General features: G+C 39.3%; 3 protein-coding genes across 8 annotated transcripts in view; 2 read left to right on the plus strand and 1 right to left on the minus strand.

Annotated features, from left to right (window-relative positions):
• LOC131774377 (uncharacterized) overlaps window positions 1-13,681 on the minus strand; it is a 262,621-nt gene that overhangs the window by 185,986 nt on the left and 62,954 nt on the right. The gene's annotated exons all lie outside the window — the stretch shown is intronic.
• Window positions 1-13,681, plus strand: part of LOC136282087 (replication factor C subunit 1-like) — a 57,893-nt gene that overhangs the window by 12,425 nt on the left and 31,787 nt on the right. The gene's annotated exons all lie outside the window — the stretch shown is intronic.
• On the plus strand, window positions 5,176-13,369 carry LOC131773386 (tetratricopeptide repeat protein 28-like). The gene is made up of 8 exons (XM_066169479.1): window positions 5,176-5,242; window positions 5,452-5,517; window positions 7,151-7,312; window positions 7,572-7,714; window positions 8,359-8,472; window positions 8,908-11,244; window positions 11,365-12,855; window positions 13,161-13,369. Exons 1-7 carry the CDS (start codon window positions 5,176-5,178, stop codon window positions 12,841-12,843), a joined length of 4,368 nt encoding a protein of 1,455 aa, XP_066025576.1. The 3' UTR covers window positions 12,844-12,855; window positions 13,161-13,369.

Consider the following 13,681-nt stretch of genomic DNA (forward strand, 5'->3'; position numbering starts at 1 on the left):
ATTTTTCCTTGTATTTTTAGTCGTATTTGCTATACAGTAACTTTTTGCTAAATTTGGCCTCATGTCATTTCTTTTCACTCACCCGTCGAATTACGGCACTATTGGTCAACTTTTCCTATTTATAGGCCGACAAATCGCCTGCATCTTTAATAAGAAAATTTCCTTCACTATGCTTTCAGTATGTGTGTTTCTCATTCTCCCCAGTCCTTTCAAGACCTCTCGTATGGCAATCCAGCGCCCTTCGATCAACCTAAGCAGGCGATGGTTTAACGACCACCACATCAGCAAAAAAGTAATAATAATAATAATAAATTGAAAAAATAGCATGTTTATGTCATTGTGCTATACTCCGGATTAATGAAAATGAAAAGTTAAAAAATGTAATATGAGGCCCTGTCCAAACTTGGCGTATAAATTGTGAAACAGAATAGCTACAAAATAGAATCATGCATCACGAAATAAACAATGATACACGATTTTCAGTTTCGAGTTCGATGAGCTCATATTCAGCTTCTTCAATACTGCTGGTGTGAACAAGTGCACCGTTTTTTTACACACTTGTGGGGCAAATCACATTATCACAGGAGTTAAGGTGAGGACAGAATATGTTAATAGTGACCTAATGCAATGATTGAGATAAACGGGTATTGACTAAAGATACAAATAGAAACAATTTGAGACATGAGACATGAGACACTAGAATGAAAGAAATGTCGATCTTATTTACTCGTCACGAACGCAGGATCGAATCTTAAACCGTCAGATTTTACGATTTGAAGTTCTCACATATAGCTATGGATTTCTCGTTAATGAGCCATGGCATACAGTGGATATATAAAGGATCATACTGCATACTGCCTAGATCATCAATGTCGAAAGTTTTATGTCTTAAAATACATAATGATAAAAAGAAAATTTCAAGCTCTTTCGTGACAGAGGAAAAAATCATTTTTAACCAACGACCGAAAAAGAAAACCCTATCCGTCAGATCAGGTTAAACGACAGATTAAATATCAATGCTGACATGTAAATAAACATACCAGACCTTGAGGTGGCTTATTTATCTTCCCATGAGGGATTTACGAAGCCGAGGCATTTCTGATTCCAGTATCAAGTGCGTCACATGTCTGAATGAACTATTATACAATTATTTATGGCCTCGCTTACTGCATCCAAACTCAGGAGACAGTTCTGGAGCTCAAAGAGACAGAGAGCTAGGGCCTCAGATTTCCCCTCCAACTTAAAGACAACTGGTTCAGTAACAATTTTTTCATAAAATTCCTGCAAGATACACTGAGGGTTTCTGTACACAAAGATGCATGGAGTACATAGATTTAAAAAATTTTTAATATCTTCCTTGGATATTTCTTTAGGAGGAGTACTTATGGTATTCGCTTTAATTCTTTATAGCACGCGAAACGATTTAAGTATGCTTTTCTCTAGGTGCAACGAGAAGTCAAGTATTTTTCTTGGAAAAGAACTTTATTGGAGTTAAATTAATTGCAAGTACCCTTCAGGTGAGGAAAGCTAATGAAGAAATATGTAGCATATTATAATCGAAAGACATGAAAATTGGAAAAAAATATACATAAAGAATACATATTATTGATGTGATTTCTTTAGCTTTGTATATCTCCCTCCGGTGATGAATATGTGCAACTTGTTATTACAAAGTATACGTAGATATCAACGCAACAACCAGCAGAAAATTAGTGTTCTTTGAGAGCAGAGAAAGTTATGTAACACTAAATCTTCTTTACATGTGAGAGAAAGCCAGTGAATGAAAACAACTGGGGGATGGATACCCATTTCAACTTGTTCGGGACTCGACTACATACGAACAAACCCATCTTGATTTTGTGAATCAGCATCGTTTTCATATTAGGAAGGAACAGATTTTATTATTCAAAAACTGATTGTATCGGGATGAGATTCAGAGCGCCAACGAATTTCACTGAACACTTACGCTTTTGACTGCAAAAATATTTAGTGCAGAATTGGCGAGAGTTGTTTACAGTAAAAAAAAGTTCACCGTTATTATTTTTAGAAACGTTGTCACGGAGTGAGTGGAAAATGAAAATTTGAGAGAACTGTAACGCTAAAGGGAAGATGACAAAAAACAAATGTTTATTCCATAAAATACGCTGATTGGTATCGCTAATCAGCTGCTGGACGCCACCCGCTTTTCGCGCCACTTTATTAGGTTGGTGAATGAATGGCAAATTCTCAATCCTTAATAAAGTCGCCTTTCAAGTTATTATATAATAAACAAAATAATACATGGCTGCTTGTACATATGGGATTACTATTCTCGATATCTCACGAGAGAGCGCATTGAACGAGGGATATATCGAGTTGATAACTTGAAGAGAAATTGCATTGGTACAATATAACTCACGGTGTGAATTCATCCTTATCGATTCAGTTATGGCAGAATGTAACATTTCCTGCTCTGAAGAGAAAAGGGATTTTGCGGATTGCGAGTATTTCGCACTAAAAGAGAAAGAGCTGCATTAGATTACAAATTGAATCAATTAATAGTCATGCAGAAACATGTAAACAAATAATAATCATACAAGAATAAAACAAATAAAAAAACAAGCACAATAACTAAGAAGAACAGCAATTTTGATCACGAAACTGGGAATTAGACGAGGATAGATCTTTTAAACTCGTGAATATGTAGCCTTAATTTTTTTTTATCAAAATTGTTGTAAAGCAAAGTATCATTCTTAATATTTTCAGGCATGTAGAATTAACAAATGACATCATTTGGAGAAGAGAGGGATTCAGAGGATGACAATTTAACAGGTACAAACCAATGTTCATTCTGCAACTGATTAGAGCTGTAGAGCTAATGTTAATTACCATGAAAGATCGTAATCTTAACTTTCTTGCGGTTGACAACAATTAAGTTTAATTTCAGTCGAATTTTCTCGGGTTATCGTTGTCAGACGTAAAAATATTTCCCTTGCGTACAATTATAAATTTCATTGGTCTCCCTCATTTGCCTCGTGGTTAAATAGTTTGCGCGCGATGCAATTTCCTAAAGCCTTAAACTCCTAGAAGTGATATAACGTGTAACTTATCCCTGTAATCTCAATACATTATCCAGCAAACAGGTAATAAGAATACTCAAAGTTTTATCAGGTAGAATTCGTTATCTTTGAACTAACACCAAATCTCCGAACCTAATTTGAAAGGAAACATGTAGCAGCTGGATGGGAGAATTAACAATTAGATCACGGGAATTAAAGGTTTAACTGTGCGTGACATTATGCGGCAGAAACGCGTGATGAGCATGTGACAAAGCTAGATAACGTGCTCTACATAACTATAGCTCTCGTCAATATCAAAACCAGCTATTATCTCCCGAAAACAAACGAAGTTTGAAACAAAGCTCGAGGTTGAAGAAAAATATAGAAAATGCCTACGTTTCTTTTGATATCGTAACACTCGCGATATATAGTAATAATAACGGTAATATGGTTGTCGGTGAGATACCAGAATTTGTTCAGTTTCCAAAACGTGACATCTCCACCGCACGCTGTAAGCGTATCATTTATATCTTCAGATATAAAGGCATAAATGTCGTCATGATAACCGGATTAATAAACATGACAGTTTTACTTTCCATGAAGGCTGGTTTTTTTTTTCATCTAAAGCTGAATTCAATTAAAGGAAATAGTTTTTGTAATGAGAAATTGTTGTATTACAATTTCCGAAATTGAAGTGGTTTTCCGGCGGGCTGACTTTCGGTGCAGTGGATCTCTGTATTCGATGCTCCTATATAAAAATTGTATTGGATTCAAATTTTCAATCAATATCTTTTGAACAAAAAGGATGATACATGTCCACTATGTATTTACAAGGTGGTTAGTAGTATCATTTCTAACTGGTTATCTGTCAGAGTTCGGTTTTAGTAGATATACCTTTTCGCGCAATGACGGACTGAATGGGCACAGTGTTTGAGTGTTAACATCGTGCGCTGGAAGATAAAACTGTGAGCTCAGTAAATGCTGATATTGGAGCAGAATCCTGTTCTGTAGGGCAAGACCACCTCAGCAGCTCCACGAAAATTTCCTAAATTTCCCAATCACTACTATATTGCAGAAGATTCTCTTTTGATCAGCGATTCGTTCACAAATAAGTTTAAAGTTCTCTTTTGCCTTGCGATATCGAAATGTTTTTTTTTAGTTTCATTTCGCTTTCAGTCTACTTCCTCCGCCAAGTGCTCATTTGGCTTGGCAGTGAATTCATTCGATGGCCTACAAGATTAAGCTATGCAGAAGTCTGCGTGTTGCGCTTGGCTTTCAATTTGATGTTGATAAAGTTTCTTTAAACAAGAGTTTTGATAAAAAGGTAGTTCCCAGTGCCATCTGCTCCAGTCCCTCGGAATAATCTCGTATTCAGTGCCTTTTTTGAATTCGAAATGAAAAATTCGGGTCCTTCCCCAAAATAATTCGGTAAAGGGCCAGCTACTTCCAGTTATTCAAAATTTCCTGGCTCCTTCAAAAAAAAAAAAAATGAATGGAATATTTTATTTACTAGAACTTATGAATTTGTTAAAGAACCTTTGTCCAGCAATTTTCGATAGCTTTGAGGGAAATTTTACAAATGCACTTTGTAGAAGAACAGAGATCTTACACTCGCTGCCACGGGTCGATAAACGTGTTTCGTTACGCAATAGGCTCGCGGGGTGTTGGTAGAATTCGTGACGGTTACGTAGATCTTCGAAGGTGTTTCGGGCTTGAATAAGTTTTGCGAATTCTCCCAACCCCACACGCGATAAAATGAAGAAATGAGAGAAAGAGTCTTTTATTGCACAACATTTTATCTGTGTTTATCCATGCCTACCGGGTACAATTAGGTTGTTTATTGCAACTCACGCATTTTGATAAGGGACAGCCTTGAACGACGTTTCATTAGAAAAGACTAAAAAACAAACAAGCAAACAAACAAACGAATGAAAAAAAACAAACATGATACAACCCGCTGAACTTGACTGGAGCTGTCACGCAACCACTATAGCGTGACGGAGGAACCTTTGAGATTCTCATTCATCCTCTATGTTTAAGTATACAACGTTTTCTTTAGATTACTCTCATTTGAGTCTCCTCATTTTTATTTTTAACGATGTAGCACAGTGCAATCGATTCAATTTTATTTCTAGCTATGGCAGAAAGCATCCTCCCAACAACGGGAGAAGAACTGGAGGTGAAAAATGAGTTTCCAGCTACAGGTAAGAAAAGGCAACAAGGAAAGACTTCTTTATGGTAATTATGTACTGTTTGTTGATTAAGTACACCCTAATTCTGGTGTACAATTTTTTGATCACTTCGACTTGAAGGTTTTAGGAATCCACTAAATACGCCAGTATTAGAACGCTAGTTGTAATCGCACATAGTTGTGATCACTAACAAAGTTAAAATATCTTCACGGTAATTTCAGCGACAGAGGAAAGTCAAGTTACGTCAAGTGACGCTGAACTGGATGTAGACGATGACCTTTTTAGAGGTGAGAAAAGATTTTTTGAAAGAAGTCCCCGCGGTGAAGTTTTTTTCACATTTACATCAAAATTTACACATTTACATCAAAACGTTCTGTGAATAAGGTTTTGAAACAGCAAAAGATTGTTTCTTCAAATTTCAGACTTTGTTACCGGTAAAATAAAAAACAAAGGAAAAAACAAGTCGTTGCTCGGTCAGATCGAGCAAAATGCTTAGACATCATCAGTTATTCATAAGCATTAAAGCGACAAATTTGAAGGCGACTTAGCTTTGAAGAGCCTTAAACTAAAGAAGAATGGGCCAAAATTAGCCTACTTGGCTTTGTAAAACCCAGTTTTTTTAGTTTTAGAAGTGCTTACTTGTAAATCAACACACAGTGTTTTGGAAATTAACGATGTATCTACAGTTTGCACCTAAAATGGAGATTATTTGCGTAGTAAAAGTATTATCCTTTTGCACTTGAAAATATTGTAAATTTGGTCATTTTTAGCATGAAAGTCAAGTTCGGCAAGAGAGAGCTGTTCGTATCCGTAGACCCGTCAAAGTGGAGTTTTGAAAAATTTTGCAAACAGACAACTTTTTGAGGCCGCCAAAAGGAAAGTATTTGCGCTAACACATTTTTGTCCCTTATTGTTCCCTACATGTTTGGCAGAAATTTTACGCAATTTGAGAATTCTACATAGAAGAGGAGGCATTTTGTCCCGGCCGTATCGCCTGTTTTGGTCTTCTAAATATTTCGCGCCTCTTTAGACAGTTATGTCAACACCAGGCCTACGCTGTAAACCACCAGCCAACAAAATGTGGAACCGCTGACTTTCGCAACAGGCAAAATGGCACTTTGCGGGAAAGTGATACTTTCCCAATCGAATTTCTCCAGTTAGCCTCTTCGAGTATGTTCTCAATAGGCAATTACATGTATGAGAAAAACCAAGTGATAAAGAAAAAAAGACAAAGAAAAACTTTTTTCTAGCGCACTTTTCTCAACGATGGTAAAACCACGAACTCTTGTCACTCTCAGACTCTCAGTACGATGTTTTTTTTTTCATTACCAGAACATTCCCAAGTTTTAACCTTTTTCGGTCCTGGCTTTGCCTTGCTTTTGCAGTAACTTATGGGGTTTGATATTCTAACATGAAATTTTGGAAAACGTAACCCAGATGTAAAAGGGTCATTGGAAAGTCTCTCGACCTAAATGTAAACCGATCAGACTTGATGTGGTTATAGCCAAGCTACAGCTAAAACTCCAAATAGCTTGTGTATTTTAAAGAAAACAAAATGCACAGATAAACTCTCCTGAAGGGCGATTGTAAACAAAGTTGAGTTAAGATAGGATCTTCCGGTGAAGATATTTGTGATATTTTGGAAAACGTAAGCCAGGTGTAAAAGGAGTTTGGAAAGCCTCTCGACCTAAATGTAAATCGATAAAGTTGTGGTAATAGCCAAGCTACAGCCCAGACTCCCAGCAGCTTTCATAGAAACAAAATATACAGATATTAAACTTTTCTGGTTGTTTTTTCTCATAGCTCTAAGCTCCTTTAACCTAAAAGTTCATTTGGATGTATAAAGTTGGCATCATCCGTCATCTCAAGGGTCGTATCACTCATTACTAAATTATTAACACTAAAACGTTGTGTTTTCAGAAATAGCGAAAGTATTTCTGGAGAAAGGTAACAAAGAATACAAACAAGGAGAAGCTAATGACGCAATAAACTCCTACACGGAAGGACTTCAAGTGAACTGCAAAGATAAACGGCTGAACGCCAAGCTTTACAGCAACAGGGCAACAGCTCATTTCCGTTTAGGTAACAATTTCATATGTAAACATATAAATCTGTCGTGCAGCGTTACAAGATAACGGAATACACAATCTGCATCAAGAAAAGGAAAAATTGAGCAAATGTAGAAAAGTAGCGTAAAAACATAAATCGCCCTGTGGTGGATGAAAATTAAGCAAAGGGATGATCCTCGTTTCATTTTAAGTAATTGTAATTTTTTAAGGCTTCTTTGTTGCAATTCCATATGATGTCCACTTTTTAAAGCCTTATTTCCTGAATCTCATAGCAAACTACGTGGAATGTCTCGATGATGCAACAGTTGCCGTTCAATTGGAACCCACTTTAATCAAGGCTATTAAGAAAGGTGGGTTTTTCAGACATAATCCATCAACATTCTATTCTCTGATTTCGTCAAAAGAAGATTGTGTGGTGTGTGGCAGGTAACTGCAACCCAAGTGTCAATTGTATCTGGTGTGTCGATGTCTGTGATGTGGGTAAAAAGAATAAGAAAATGTCAATAAGCTCTCAAATACCGCCGCCTGTTTAGTTCACGTTGTAGAGCGTCGGAGGTCGAGGGTTCAAGCCCTAGACCGGACCATCTCCCTGAGTCTTAAAATATCTTAGGACAATGTGCTGCCGCCTAGGCTTTGACATCTGCAAATGGTTTGATATTCTAGTCCCGAATAAGAACGGAAAACCGTAAGCCTTGTTTCTTGCATCTTCTCTGTAACTCAAGGAGGCACCTGAAAAATTCCCTTTCAAAAGTTGTAAACCACTCAATGCAGTTTACCCGAAAACTTCCCCAAAAAGTGCTGAAAAGCGCATAATAGCACATTAAAATGAAGAATGCGCGAGATACATTTATCGTTATCATCATCAATCGAAGCTTAATTGGTAGCTGCTTTCCATTAGCTCCTTATTGTTTATTTTCAGTTCTTTCACGAGTTCAAATTTCCTTCATGATCACAATTTTTGTTCCCGGCTAAATGGGAAATTAAGTCCATTTTATCAGTACGTTTATACTTTAATAGTGATGAGTTACTTCGTACCACCAATTATTCTCTCCTTTTCAGGAGCCAGAGCTTGTGTCGAACTTTGCTTGTATAAAGAAGCAAGGAGCTGGTTGCATATGGGATTTTCCGTATCCTTTAATGAATGTTTCAAGCGTGATACGAGATGCAATGCGAGTAATATTTCAAGGGAAATCAATACTTTCCGGAGAGATTCTTCAGCACATTATGGAAACAATGTTCTCTTATACTGCACTGAGCAGTTTAAAGAAGCTAAAATATTCTTAAAGAGTTCTTTCGACTATTCCACGAAACTTTACTCAAAAGAAGAGGCCATATCAATTAATTCCCAGAGTTTGGGCTGAATACCCCTCATTTTTGCCCTCAGACGAGCATCACCATGACGACCGAACCTAAACCAATAAATGCGCTTCAGAGCAAGTTAAAACTCTCTACTAACTTAAAATCAAATCTCTGAAAAAGACCCACGTTCGAATTATCATTCCAGTTTTAAGGTTCTGTCTAATACTCTCACTGTTTTTGTAAAATACACATTTCCACTGCATTTTCGCAAATCTGCTCATGATTAATCGACCCTTGACACCTTTTAAGATTGAAAATGACAACAAACGTCTGCTTCAATTACGAAGGAAAACTAATGCTCAACTAAAAGTCATAACAAACAGTTCTTCCAATCTCGGCAACGCTTTTCAAGGTCTAGGACAGTTCAAAACAGCCATCCAGTACCATCAACGTCATCTAGAAATTGCTAAAGAAGTGGGAGACAAGGCCGGAGAGGGAAGAAGTTACTGCAATCTCGGCAACGCTTATAAAGGTCTAGGACAGTTCAAAACAGCCATCCAGTACCATCAACGTCCTCTAGAAATCGCTAAAGAAGTGGGAGACAAGGCCGGACAGGGAATCAGTTACTGCAATCTCGGCAACGCTTATCAAGGTCTAGGACAGTTCAAAACAGCCATCCAGTACCATCAACGTCATCTAGAAATTGCTAAAGAAGTGGGAGACAAGGCCGGAGAGGGAAGAGGTTACTGCAATCTCGGCAACGCTTATCAAGGTCTAGGACAGTTCAAAACAGCCATCCAGTACCATCAACGTCATCTAGAAATTGCTAAAGAAGTGGGAGACAAGGCCGGAGAGGGAAGAAGTTACTGCAATCTCGGCAACGCTTATCAAGGTCTAGGACAGTTCAAAACAGCCATCCAGTACCATCAACGTCATCTAGAAATTGCTAAAGAAGTGGGAGACAAGGCCGGAGAGGGAATCAGTTATGGCGGTCTCGGCAACGCTTATAAAGGTCTAGGACAGTTCAAAACAGCCATCCAGTACCATCAACGTCATCTAGAAATTGCTAAAGAAGTGGGGGACAAGGCCGGAGAGGGAAGAAGTTATGGCAATCTCGGCAACGCTTATAAAGGTCTAGGACAGTTCAAAAAAGCCATCCAGTACTATCAAAGTCCTCTAGAAATTGCTAAAGAAGTGGGAGACAAGGCCGGAGAGGGAATCAGTTACTGCAATCTCGGCAACGCTTATCAAGGTCTAGGACAGTTCAAAACAGCCATCCAGTACCATCAACGTCATCTAGAAATTGCTAAAGAAGTGGAAGACAAGGCCGGACAGGGAATAAGTTATGGCGGTCTCGGCAACGCTTATCAAGGTCTAGGACAGTTCAAAACAGCCATCCAGTACCATCAACGTCATCTAGAAATTGCTAAAGAAATGGGAGACAAGGCCGGAGAGGGTAGAAGTTATGGCAATCTCGGCAACGCTTATCAAGGTCTAGGACAGTTCAAAAAGGCCATCCAGTACCATCAAAGTCCTCTAGAAATTGCTAAAGAAGTGGGAGACAAGGCCGGAGAGGGAAGAAGTTACTGCAATCTCGGCAACGCTTATCAAGGTCTAGGACAGTTCAAAACAGCCATCCAGTACCATCAACGTGATCTAGAAATTGCTAAAGAAGTGGGAGACAAGGCCGGAGAGGGAAGAAGTTACTGCAATCTCGGCAACGCTTATCAAGGTCTAGGACAGTTCAAAACAGCCATCCAGTACCATCAACGTCATCTAGAAATTGCTAAAGAAGTGGGAGACAAGGCTGGAGAGGGAAAAAGTTATGGCAATCTCGGCAACGCTTATAAAGGTCTAGGACAGTTCAAAACAGCCATCCAGTACTATCAACGTCATCTAGAAATTGCTAAAGAAGTGGGAGACAAGGCCGGAGAGGGAATAAGTTATGGCAATCTTGGCAACGCTTATCAAGGTCTAGGACAGTTCAAAACAGCCATCCAGTACCATCAACGTCATCTAGAAATTGCTAAAGAAGTGGAAGACAAGGCCGGAGAGGGAAGAAGTTATAGCGGTCTCGGCAACGCTTATGACAGTCTAGGACAGTTCAAAACAGCCATCCAGTACCATCAACGTCATCTAGAAATTGCTAAAGAAGTGGGAGACAAGGCCGGAGAGGGAATCAGTTACTGCAATCTCGGCAACGCTTATAACAGTCTAGGACAGCTCAAAACAGCCATCCAGTACCACCAACGTCATCTAGAAATTGCTAAAGAAGTGGAAGACAAGGCCGGAGAGGGAAGAAGTTATGGCGGTCTCGGCAACGCTAATGACAGTCTAGGACAGTTCAAAACAGCCATCCAGTGCCATCAACGTGATCTAGAAATTGCTAAAGAAGTGGGAGACAAGGCCGGAGAGGGAAGAAGTTACTGCAATCTCGGCAACGCTTATCAAGGTCTAGGACAGTTCAAAACAGCCATTCAGTACCATCAACGTCATCTAGAAATTGCTAAAGAAGTGGAAGACAAGGCTGGAGAGGGAAGAAGTTATGGCTGTCTCGGCAACGCTTATCAAGGTCTAGGACAGTTCAAAACAGCCATCCAGTACCATCAACGTCATCTAGAAATCGCTAAAGAAGTGGGAGACAAGGCCGGACAGGGAAAAGGCTATGGCTCTCTCGGCAGTATTCATAGGGCTCAAAGAGAGTTGAAAACTGCTTTTGAGTGTTTTCAACGTCACCTAGAAATATCCAAAGAAGTGGGAGATAAGACTGGAGAGGCGTTCTCACTCTGTTCCCTTGGAATCAGTTTTGAGTGCCAAGGAAATCTTGCGATGGCCTTTGACTGTTATTACTCGAGTGTAGAATTGTATGATGATATCAGGGCCAGTCTTCAACTCAACGATCAGTGGAAGATTTCTTATCGTAATTTACACCAAGGAGCATACAAAGGTTTGTGGCGTATAAATCTCAAGCGAGGTCAAGTTGTGAAGGCTCTTCTTGCCACAGAGAAAGGGCGTGCTCAAGCTCTGAGAGATCTCATGGTCAGAAAATATCAGCCTGAAGATTCTTTAACGCCTAGAGCATTCCGCATTTCTCTGAGGAGGGTTCCATTGAGCACAGTTTTCATAGCTATTAATGGACCATGCGTTTACTTCTGGGTTTGCCTCAGTGAAAATAATATCCAGAAGAGAGAAGTACACGTGAACAAATACAAGTATGAGGATGAATTGAAAGTTTTCATGCAGGTATTGAACAAAACTGCTCTTAAGGAGATCAGTAAAAGAGATACTGTAACCATCGAAAATCCTCCGCTTGACTCGCCGACAGAAGAGGAAGTGGCCAATGATGTGATCCGAGTTGATGTGAGGCACTCCCAATCCAGCGCTTTAAAGAAGCTGCATGACATCATCGTTACTCCTATTGCTGACCTGATCGAAGGCAACGACGAGATCACGTTCGTTCCTGAGGGGCCATTTTGCCTTGTACCTTATGCAGCGTTGCAGGACTCCAACTCATCATATCTAAGTGACTCTTTCAGAATTCGTGTGCTTCCCTCTCTGACGACCTTGCAACTAATTCATGATTGTCCAGCTGACTTTCACATGAAGACTGGTGCATTGCTTGTCGGCGACCCATGTTTCAAACATATTCTCTATGAGGGAAGACTTTTGGTGCAACTTCCGGGAGCAAGGAAAGAAGTGGAGATGATCGGACGTATCCTCAATGTCTCCCATCTCACTGGAGAAATGGCAACAAAAGATGAAGTGTTAAAACGAATATCATCAGTGGCCTTAGTTCACATAGCAGCCCACGGTAAAATGGAAACCGGAGAAGTTATCCTGGCACCAAACACCACAAGAGATAACCCTCAGCCGCAAGAGAAAGATTATCTACTGACAATGAAAGATGTCATGGAAACTGGATTGCGAGCACGTCTGGTTGTACTTAGCTGCTGTCACACTGCTCGCGGGGAGGTCATGGCCGAGGGTGTGGTCGGCATGGCGCGTGCACTTTTGAGTGCCGGTGCCAGATCTGTTGTGGTAACCTTGTGGGCGATTGGTGACGAGGGAACCGTGGAGTTCATGAGTTTCTTCTACCATGCACTTGCCAAAGGCAAGAAGGCAAGTGAAGCTCTCAATCAGGCCATGAAGTGTATGAGAGAAATCGAAAAGTTCAAGGAGGTGATTTACTGGGCACCATTTGTACTCATTGGTGACGACGTCAGCCTGGATTTCAAGGAGATTTAGAGGCTGCAGCAAGTAATAATTCTGTTGATACATTCTATTCAATACAAAGTTGCATTAAATCATAATCTTTGCTCATATGTGAGCAGTGATACTTGCGTGTTATTTTCCTTTCATTTGGGTGACGACTTTATTTTTCTCTCCGGAAACTGATATGACGCATTTACGATGATAACATTCTTTTTTGGAAACATGATAGGAATAAAATAGCAAATTTCTTTTAAAACAATCCTGTTGTGCGATGTATCGTTTCATGTGCTAAGAAATATTTCATGGCAACTCGACTATCCTCCCTAAACTTAGATTCTTTTATTTTTCAGTTAAGGAAGTGAGCATTGGAATCCCAGGGAGTTTTCGGATACCTACAAATGCTGATATTTGGACCAGAAACCAGTAAGCTACCGATGAAATCTTTGTCAAGTCTTCTTTTCAAAGCAGGAAGAACCAAAAGACGGCCAAAGTCAAGTTTAACAAGAGAACAGATTTCCATTGATTCAAAAGTTGCCTTTTTGCTTGTCTGAACTGCTTTTACGAGCTCAATCTTTGATATCCTTCTTAAACTACTGTTTGTTTTTGTTTGTTTTTTTTTTCATATGATGTCTTAAAATTATCATAACCAGCTGTGTGAGAAGTTATTTTTAATCTTAGTATTTTGTACTGAGAGGATTTGGGCGTTACATTTACGTCGAAGTTGAAACGTCTTGAAAACGTTTTCCAGAGTTTTTTCTCAATCTGTTTAGTCTCATGAGTTATGTAAAGCTATTACAGCCATGGGCGTGTGTAGAGAATTTCCATTGGAATTGGAGAATAATCAGTTGTCCGATTGCTCGATTATCTTAGT

Source organism: Pocillopora verrucosa, chromosome 7, assembly GCF_036669915.1.
Source record: "Pocillopora verrucosa isolate sample1 chromosome 7, ASM3666991v2, whole genome shotgun sequence".
Classification (NCBI taxonomy): Eukaryota; Metazoa; Cnidaria; class Anthozoa; order Scleractinia; family Pocilloporidae; genus Pocillopora; species Pocillopora verrucosa.